Genomic DNA, 11,027 nt, shown 5'->3' on the forward strand with positions numbered 1-11,027 from the left:
TCCCATAGAGCTGTAATGGGATGTTGGCCACATGATCAGTCAATCAGCTACTGATCATGTATTGAAAATAATAGACAGTTTAATATATAATTAGCTGACATTTGTTTGTTTGTCTTAAGGTCAGTCTGTGTGCCAAAAATCACCAAAAACAATGAACAGATCTAGAGCTGAGGCATCCAGTGAAAATCCGGCTATATGAAGGGATTTTTGGTCACATGACTCAGCCACTTTCATGTTACAATTGTGCTGATATTGAATACTGCAAACACAATCCATGCTTTGCCTTAAATCCGTGTGAAAATCTCCAGAAACAACAAAATGAAGCACTTTCCTATTTTGAGTGGAACCCTATTAATTAATGTTGTAGACAAAAACATTACGCAATGCTTGAAAATATTTCACGCGAGATTTCATGTGAGCTTCCGCGTCCACCGTATTATCTCTAACGGTCTGTCAGTAGAGTGCCACAAGAGAAAAGGAGGCTGGGGAGGAGGAAGAACTTTCTTTATCAAGTGATGGAAACAAACGAGGCAGCAACAAGTACTAATTTATTATTTTTGCGATGTGTTTTGTGTTGACTACTGAGGTGAATACATAGCTAGCTAGGGTCAGTAATCCAAAAATTTTATGAATCGATCCGCCTAGTGCTCGCGGGGGTGGGGGATGTTCATCGTAGTTGCCCATTGCTAGATCTACCATATGAAACTGGAGGCACGAATCCGCACTATTGTTGTCTTCCCAGAAATATCCGCACTTTTGGTATCCGGTCAGCAGGGCCGCCCACAGGGGGGGGGCAACTGGGGCATTTTGCCCCGGGCCCCAGCCTGAAAGGGGCCCCAGGAGGCCCCATGAAGGGCCCCCTGAATACCTGTTTAAAAGATCGATATACTCTAATAGAGCAGTCAGATCTAAATACTCTAATAGAGCAGTCACAGTATTCTTCAGAAGAGCAGTGTAGCAAGCTTATAGATAAGGAGATATGGTTGGTGATGGGTAGTTATTGTCATTGCCAGCATAGATATTAGAGAGTACTCTAATATCTATGTTGCCAGCAGGTTGTGACCTTTTTTTTTTTTTTTTTTTTTTTTTTTTGGTCTTCACCTTACAACTTGGGTCAAGGGCCCCACTTTAACTCTTTGCCCTGGGCCCCTTAATTTCTCTGGGCAGCCCTGTGTGAAGCATGCCAACCTAGGGGGATCTGGGGGCATGCCCCCAGGAAAATTTTTGAAAATTGTGAATCTGAGTGTTTTTAGCAGTCACATTTTTCAGTGGAAAATAATGAAATTTCAGTTTATATCATTAAAGTTTACTTTTCCATTAAATCAAGACTGCTTGCAATATGTATTGAGTAGCTATCATGCATGCATGGTAATCTTTTGATTTGTAGCTACCAAGCTTTTTATAGCTAGCTAGCTATATATCATAATGCATTAGCTCATCTTAGCCATGCTCTAATCAGCTAAATCTGTGAGGCAGAAACATGTATAGCTAAGTACAGTAGGACCTCGATTATCCGAACAGTAGCGGTGACTGTTCTATTAGGGTATTTTGTCAACAGTTATATGTTCTATTAGAGTAATTCAACAGAGCTCTGTATACAAATCAATGGGCTTCATTTATCCAAACAAATTCACTTATTTGAACACTTGTGATTCAGCTGACACACAGGTGTTCGGATAATGGAGGTCCTACTGTAGTAGTAGTGGTGGTGTTGAACGTAAATGAGATCACAATTATTAGTATGCATGCTCCTTAGCCTAGTGACACTTTGTCAGCCTTAACACCAAATAAGGCATATTGAAATGCAGAAGAATGCAGTGAAGGGTACTATAACTATCTATATGTTCATTTATTGTGGAGATATCCCAAGATAAAGTTCATGTACCATACCTTTCAAATTATTCATATAATAGAAATGGCACCATTAGTGAGATAGTAAGGTTTTAGTAGATATTGATTAGTTGTCAATGTAACATTAAACTAGCTAGTAAATTGTTTTATGGTAAACAAGGTCCCGCCTATTTGTAGTGCCTGTATGGAATAGCTAATCACATACAAAAAGGTATTTTTGCAGTCTGCCAGTTGAATTATTTTCAACACAGCTATTGAACACTGTACAATCAATTGCCTGTATAGCCAGCTACGTGTATAGCTAGTCTATGATTAAATTAACACTGTATGCGTGGCTCAAGTTGAATTGTATCAGGTTACGTAATTATGGCTCGCCATATTCAGTATACTAGCCAGTTGTCACACAAAGATTTGAAACAGCTTTTTTTAAATATTCACCACTACCGGATGGAGGTGAGTTAAAAAATCGGCTTCTGCACAATTGCAGCTTAGTGTTGTACCAATATGCATTTTTCACTTTGCTGATACTGATTATTTACCACCGATATGCTGATACTGATTATTTGCCACCGATATGCCAATATTAACCGATATTCTTCAATTCTTCAAAACTGGGGAGAATCATCTAAAGTTTAAGTGTAAATTGCATTTGTAATGATAATGTAATCAATGTAATTAATTGTGTGGGCAGCTGATTTTGTTACAGTTTTGTCACTAAACCCTTCCATGGAGAAGGAAGGCAAGTATAAAACAGCTAAGCCAGCTTATCAAACGGTGTATTTAGTGGGATTTTAGACCCGTGATAGACTAATTATGTGGGCGGCCGATAAATATACACAGTTTGCTATAACCTTGCAGCCATACTCTCACAAATAAACAAGCCTAAACAGTTACAGCAAATAAATGTTGTACCACTTACTGGTGCAATCACTGCTTTCTTTACTTTCACTTGTTCATTGCCATCATTAATGCTTGTGGGTTTCGGTTAATCAGCAAACTATTTCCACTTCATAACCGATACCGATACTATTAGCTATAACTGATAATTCATCTGGTGCAACATTGCTTGCTCATCCAAAATTTGACAGTCCTATCTTGAAGAAAAAAAAAAGGCGACTAGTTCATTATTGTATCAAGGCTTGTATTCAGAGCGTGCACTGGTTGTGCTCCATCATTTAACTCTCCTTTAGTAAATAATACTAAATATTAGTGTTAACTGTTCGCCCAGGTACAGTATAACGGGAATGATTCGTGGAAGAAAACATTCGTGAATGATCTCTATTTCCTCATCGCGAGAAAACGTTCGCGATTTATTGCATAAACTAATTAATAATTGGGCGCGTGCCCACAACAAATTGATCATGGATAGCTAGGGAACGTTCGACTATATGGCTGACTCTGACATGTTGCATACTACGAATACTAGTAGCCATGCATGATCGCTGTTTCGCTGGAAAAGTAAGCATTCACGATATTAAATGAGCGCGGGACTTATGATAAGCACACCTAAGCCTTGGAGGCGGCACTAAAACCGAGGCTAAGACACGTCATTCCGGAACAGTGAATCGATGGGCTGCAATTATATTTGTCCCATTTAGTAGCACTGATTTTTCCACTGTCACTGAAGTTTGCATCTCTGTTCGAATCACACGCCACAGTCCTGCGCCTCACTGGCTATACCGTCATACATATATAACAGTTTAGCGAGTAGCAAGGCGAGTAACTACCCGCTTATGCACTCATTACATGAATGCTACATCAACTGATCCATGAAAAAAAAATTTTTAATTGTAGGAAAAATTTAGCAAGAAAACATTCGTGAATGCACCTAAAACCGCAAAATTAGCGAATATTTTATTCCGCGAATCATTCCTGTTATACGGTATATCGTCTGGGATAATGAAGGTGGAGGGTACTGGGGCCAAATGAAGCATAAGGTGCTAACATGAGTTAGAAATTAGATCAAATCACACCATACTGTCGGAGCGACAGTGCAATTACAGAAACTATCAGTGCAATTTGGGATTAATTGCGCTCCTATGATTGGGACTAAATGTATGGCAAACCAAATCACTATGTGATTGGTTGGTTATAAGAAGCCTGTCAGATTTGGGCACGTAAGGTTTGAAAATGTTAGCAGATAGCTACCAGTATCAATGGAAGCAATGATGGAAGCTAGTGTGACAAGTTGCATGCATGCATGGGTATCACATGTATCAACATATCCGGATGCTATTTATATTTGAGTTATGATTTGTGAAAGACAGGAGGGTAACAGTCATGATAGATATGTTTAAGTAAGCAATGCTATCGTCTTGTCACACTCTCTACTGCGTTTTATGTCATGTTAATGTTTTAGCACTAATAATCACGTTCCCAAAAGAATTTTTATGCCATTGACATAATGACCAGAAAAGTATGCGAGTGAATGCATCGAGAATCGTGAAATTTATGAATATTCTCTTCCATGAATCATTCTCGTTATACTGTATACAATCAAGTCCAAATGTGTCTTCAAAGCAATCCAGAAAATGAGTTTCTATAAAACTTTTTAAAGTATAGATGGTAACTGTCACTAACTAATAATTGTAAGCATGCACTTGATCAGCTAAATTACTTTATAACATGTAAATCACGAGTGTATTCTCGTAAATAACATATTTTGCAATTTTTTTCCGTGAATCATTCCCGTTATCTGGTACCTAACCAATACAGCCAAGTTGTATAGAATGTGATGCATAGTTCAGGCAATATTTTTGGCTTGAAATGTCAAGTTTAGTGATCCTTATGTTTTGTTTACAGTTTTTAGCTGAACTTTGTTTCCTTTCTTTGTAGTCAAGTCAAGTTCACCAAAGGATGACAAACAGGCTAATACAACAAAAGTAGAATTTACAAAACTGACTGCTAGAGTTAAAGAAGCATTATGTCAAAGTGATATAAATGTTCAGTCCTTAATTGATCAGCTCTCTACTATTTCTGCTGTAAAACATAAAAAGGTTCCATTGTTTGATGACAACATCTTTGACAAAGTCATGTCCATCGATGAATTATGGACGACATTAAGATTATTTTGGGCTGTCTATGATTACGACCTGCTGATCTTCATCATAGAGTTAACCAAGTGTGCAGAAGCTAAGGAAATACTTGATGAGTTTGAGGAAATGATTGATCCTTATGTACTGGAAGATGTTGGTCTTGTGCTTCAACACAAAGTCATTGAAGAGGGGAACATACCACAGCATATCCTGAGGGTAAAAGTCAATACAGAATACTTCAGATATGAAAAGGTCAAGGGAGTTGTATCAAAACATTTTGACTTGGAAAAATACTCACTTTGTTTTAAAGTCATCAAAGAGGGTTGTGTAGAGTTACTGTGTTATATTTCAACAGCAATGATGTCGTGTTTATCAAAGTTTAAAATTACCAGTGACATGATGGCTGATTTTGCTTCACATGATATTGTTAACATTCAGATCAATAATATGGAGTTAAAAATAAAACCTAACATGGTGAGTTGTACTTAACTGTAGAGATATCCTAAAGTTTAGTCTTAAACACATACAGTAAAATCAGCACATTACGAACAATAACACTGTCTTATCATCCTTGTTCATTTTGTACAGTCTTTATGGATACATCTTTCACTCAGAAAACAATAAACAGTCAACCAATTCTGCCATCAAAGTCACACTCAAGTTGTAGTTCTTTCATGGTGATTCCTGTGTTCTTTTTCTTCATTTCATTGTCGGTGATAATCAGTATAAAGACTGCTGTGATGTCCACAGACTCCACACATAAAGTCTAAAGGATGGAAAGCTCATTAAGAATAGGCTACAGTATCGGAATTCTCAGACATTTAATCCTCTATACCCCTGACTGAGTTAAGGATTGAATGTCCAGTAGTATATCTGCAGGTGTAGGTGACCTCCCTTGTTTCCCTACTTTTATCTATGATCCCTAATTGAATGTATATAAACTGAATTTATAATTAAATGTCCACAAGGATATTTTCAGATGTTACATAATATTTGATTTAATTTATTTTTGTTTTCTCACAAACTCAATTACCGAGTTGGACATGCAGTCAGCCACGTAGTGCTTCTTGAGTCACACAAATGTTTACTAGAGTCACCACGAAGACTCAACGGAGAAGACTGCTTTGAGCAAGGCTTCCGGTTGAACCAGGATGGGGGGTGGCTAGCTAATTGCCTGCTAGATTCATGTGCAGTACACCTGTGTCTCTGTTAAGTCCCCTAGTACCTGTCAGGCTACTTTCCCAGGGCATTTCCTGCACAAGCAGCAGAACAAAAATATCACTGTAAAAATTATTTACAAATATTTTAAATATTGGGACTTTTGTACACAATTTTGGCATTTCATGTGGATGTTGACTACCCCTTGGTAAGCGATCTTCGTAGTTATAGTACTGTGCATGGTCAGAAGACAATTAGTTAAGCGGCGCCCAACCCTAAAATTAATGTTTCACTAAAGACTTGCTTGGTGAGTCTCGAATAGTTTTGTGCATGTTTTGCTCCAGCTCAAAACTTGGAAGTCAGTCTTTAAATCAGTAAGCATTGCCTTGCTCATGCTATACGAATAATGTAGCACTCAAAGAGTGGTCTCAAGACGAAATATAGCACTTGGCTTACTATGCCCACTCTTTTTGTGTTGTATGTGACTGTCACAGCAAAAACCCAACTTGTTTGCACAATTTCTAGATTTTTTTCCTCAGCATTATCCATGGTGTCCAAGGAATGGACCTCCAAAGTTTCAGCCTTCTGTGATATATTAAGTAGTTTCGAAATTATAGCGCTAGATAGCAATAAGACCAAGACAATTGATTTGTACAGCAACTATAGTGAAAAGCACTGACATTTGCAGTCATAACTTCTGCTAGCATTAGTCTACAACGTTGGGATTTGGCTTAAAATATTCACCATGGATTAGCAAATCCAGCAAGGTGTAGTGTTGAATGTCCCACACTGTTGTGACACTATACATCAATGTGGCTATGTTTTGAAAAATATATTACTATTGACCTACTTTAGGGGTAGTCCACAATTTTCTGCTTTTTTGCGAGCATACAAAGAGTACTCTTTTTTCTAACCCCCCCCAGCCCAAAGCGTACTGTATAAATGTTGACACATGGATGTATTGTATAGCAGAACAAACACATGGATACTTTTTTAATATTGCAAAATGCATGTATGCATGCATGGAATTTGTTTTGTCTTTTAGGCATCTTATCATTTTAATAATTTTGAAGCTGATACCCTGAAAGAAACCGCATTCCTACACACAGCGGGCATTAGTACCTGATGCACATTTGCAAATGTGTACATACACATTATAATAGAAACAGTTCTTGACTATCTTCAATGTGTTCATACAAAACCATCCCAACACTGGTGGTAGCAACAGTAGTACTGATGTGGGTACACTCTGCAGACACAGCTTTTCTCTATAGGCAACCAACAACTACCACAACTATGTAGTGTAAACAAATTAGTACCCACATAATCCAGCCTCCCATACCCAACAGTATTCCTAAATCCACAACAACACCTTCTGCAGGTAGAAAACGAGTAACAAGTAGTGTAGCTACAAGCTATTCAATTGTAACTGTTTATCAGTGTTAATTGCTAGGCTAAGACTAAAGAGAAAGAAAAGCAAGTGCTGTTATAAAAGTATATAAAGCCTATAGTACGTGTTATCATGCTGATAACCGTCTTACAGTGTTGGGCAAGTTACTTTGTAAAAGTAACTAGTTACATATTACATATTACTTGCAACAGAACTATTTAGTTACAGTTACATATTACCATAAAATAAAATAACTGTAATAATATTACATATTATATTACTTTGTGTCCACAGCCTTAAGCTGTCACGTGTGAAACTACCACCTTATCACGTCACATGATTGCGTTGTTGGACAATGTGCAAATCTTGGTTATAAGTAAGAAGCTAGTGAATAAGCTTCATTCAGTAGGCCTCGTTACTTTGTTGTGGTTAGGCGTTACTCAAGAGGATTACTAACAAGATTAGTAACTTCGTTACTTTTAGTAATAATATTACGTCATATTAGACTCGTTACAGTAATTATGTTACTTAGGTAACGCTTTACGTTTGTAAGTAAAGTATCTTGCGTTATATTACCTGTTTTCATAGCATATTTCGTTATATTACTTTGTTACCACAAAAGTAATAATATTACGTAACGCGTTACTCCCAACACTGCCGTCTTACCTGTAGATTCAATGAGCTTTACCTTTCCTTTAGCTTATTATCAGTATTTCTTGGCCATTAACTTGTAATTTCTGTTTTAAGGCCACACCTTTTATAGTTTGTTACTATACTCTCTTCTCTACAGGACTGGGTCATTGATAATATTCAATTTGGCAGGCAAATTGGAAGAGGAGCAAATGGCAGGATCCTAGAGGCCAAATGGGAAGGAACTGAAGTGGCCGTTAAGGAAATTCACTCCATTTTTATGAATGAAGTAAATGAGCCAGAGTTTCAGGCATTTAAGGAAAGTTTCCTACGAGAATGTGAGCAAAGTAGTCGACTACGTCATCCCAATATAGTCCGTTTCTTTGGTATTTATCTTTCTCCTGGCGCCAGAGTACCTAGTTTAGTTATGGAGCGACTTCACTGTAGTCTAACTGATATGCTAGAACAAACTCCAGTTATTCCAATAGGAACAAAGTTGTCAATTCTTTATGATGTGTCGTTAGGTGTTAGGTATCTTCACTCACGCACTCCACCTATCATTCACCGTGATTTGTCTAGTAATAATGTTTTACTGTCAAAAGGAATGGAAGGAAAAATTAGTGACTTAGGTACTGCTCGTCTGGTAAACCCTAGAAGGCAATCACAAATAGCCAAAACACCTGGTACTGTAGATTTTATGCCTCCTGAGGCATTGGAGAATATGTCAAGTGTTAGATATGGAAGGGAACTAGATGTGTTCTCATTTGGTTGTGTGATGCTCCACACATTATCCCATGAGTGGCCAACTCCCTTACAAGCTGTGGTCACTGACCCTGTGTTGTTTGAATTGAAGACTCAATCAGAAGTTGAAAGACGTAGGAACTACTTTGATAGAATAGACAGGAACAGGCTGCGTGTGTTGACCCCCTTAATTGAAAGCTGCCTCAGCAGCCTTCCCAAGAACAGGATATCAGTAGTGACACTATGTGAACAGTTGGAGGGTCTGGTTGACAGGGAACATGTCCCAACTGTTTCATTATTGCAACAAGAATTACAAACTATAAACACTGAACTACAAAATAAAGAGCATGAAATCCAAGCAAAAAGTCTAGAGGTATATAATAAAGATGCTGAATTAGTTAGAATAATGCAAATTGCACATCCCGACCTACCACCTAAACAGGTATTTATTAGATTGTTAGACAACATCTAGTTATATGTGCTTGTTATATTTATCAGGTCAACAAGAGTAGCACTGATTTCTGGAATAACCTCAGGATAGCATGGCAGAAATGTGCTGATCTTCCTGAGAAAGTATTTGTGTCATCTATTGCTGAACTTGATGGAAAAGTGTATGTCAGTGTGGGTGCTGGTAGAGGTGCATATCAAACTCCCCTCATGTATGACTCCAACAAGGACCACTGGTCCACACTACCAAAACTGCCTAGCTGGCGTTTTAGTCTAGTAACTGTAGCTGACAGGAAACAACTATTAACTATTGGAGGAAATGTGATTAGTAATGGTACTTTCAAGGTGACCAATAAAGTATTCCAGTGGGATGAGAAGAATGATGAGTGGCTTATTCCATATCCTGACATGCCAACTGCACGAGGCGGTTCCTCATGTATTTCCCATGGATCATCAGTGATAGTAGCTGGTGGAATAACAGGTAGGGATCCTGTGACTATAACAAGATCAGTAGAAGTTCTTCATATCACTGACACCGACTCACACTGGAGTGTGGTTGAACAATTACCACATGTTACATTTGAAGCAGTTCCTCTAATTGTTAATGATAACTTGTACATTGCTGTAGGAGGTGATGAAAATGATCTAACTACGTGTGATGTAGTGACTGCATCTCTACCACAACTACTACAGAGTAGTAACAACAACACTAGCAGTGGTCAAGTGTGGAACAAACTACCTGATGTGCCTTATGGTTCAATATCCATCAACCATTATCAAGGTCACCTGATCACCTTTACTGGAGATGAAAAGGTTGAACAACCAGGTGAACGCATCCCAACATTTAAATTAGTTCCACTGATCCACATCTACAATGTCAATGCCAAGTGTTGGGACTGTGTTGGGGAAATTCCCCATGGGTATTATTTTGGAATTTCAGTGCTCTTAAAAGAAAATAAAATACTTTTTGTTGGAGGACTGACTGGCAGATATGACTCAAACAGTGATGATGACATAATAACAACCTGTATGTTATTAACACTTACCCCTCATTTAACACTAATTGGTGATCATTATTAGTTGAGCATGCTGTAAGGTGCTTAAGTTAATTATTTTAGAAATATAATCAAAAGGGGTTAGGTATTATAAAGTAACAGTGGAGGAGGGGTGAGCATGTGTCTATAGCTATAAGTGACAACTTACAGTGGAACTTCTCTTAACAAACTCCCTGAATCAAGGACACAATAGAAAAAACCTGCATAATAAGGACAAAAATTTTGGTAATACATTTTGTACTTCTGAAAGAGGAAAACGTTTATTGCAGCAAAAGAGGCCAAAAATTCTGGATCCAAAATGTCCATAATAGGGAGGTTCCACCATACCTTACGAAAGGTATAAGTGCCACTGCTATCAGTGTTCAGGAATGCATTAATGAGAAAAATGGCGGTATATCACAAATATAACTGATGAGAGAGTACATTATTGATAAACTGCTTCCTTTTCTCGCAGAATGTTACATATGGCATAAAGCGTTGCACTTAATTTTAGCTTATTCATGGCTAGTAAAGTAAGTACTTTGGTACATTTTGACACGCCTGCAATTGAAGCTTTCTACATGCTCATATCACTACACTTGGTCTAGTAACTGTATGTGACAGGAACCAACTATTAGCTATTGGAGGAAAAGTATTCCAGTGGGATGAGAAGTGGCTCACTCCATATCCTGACATGCCAACTGCACGACGCAGTCCATAGTAGCTGGTGGAGCAACAGTT

The 11,027-nt window shown here is 37.9% G+C and overlaps 1 protein-coding gene across 1 annotated transcript; it reads left to right on the plus strand.

Annotated features, from left to right (window-relative positions):
* Window positions 1-413: 413 nt before the first annotated feature.
* LOC136242981 (uncharacterized) lies at window positions 414-10,361 on the plus strand. The gene is made up of 4 exons (XM_066034488.1): window positions 414-540; window positions 4,687-5,360; window positions 8,225-9,247; window positions 9,304-10,361. Exons 1-4 carry the CDS (start codon window positions 516-518, stop codon window positions 10,330-10,332), a joined length of 2,751 nt encoding a protein of 916 aa, XP_065890560.1. The 5' UTR covers window positions 414-515; the 3' UTR covers window positions 10,333-10,361.
* The last annotated feature ends 666 nt before the right edge of the window (window positions 10,362-11,027 follow it).

The sequence above is a fragment of the Dysidea avara genome, chromosome 13 (assembly GCF_963678975.1).
Source record: "Dysidea avara chromosome 13, odDysAvar1.4, whole genome shotgun sequence".
NCBI lineage: Eukaryota > Metazoa > Porifera > Demospongiae > Dictyoceratida > Dysideidae > Dysidea > Dysidea avara.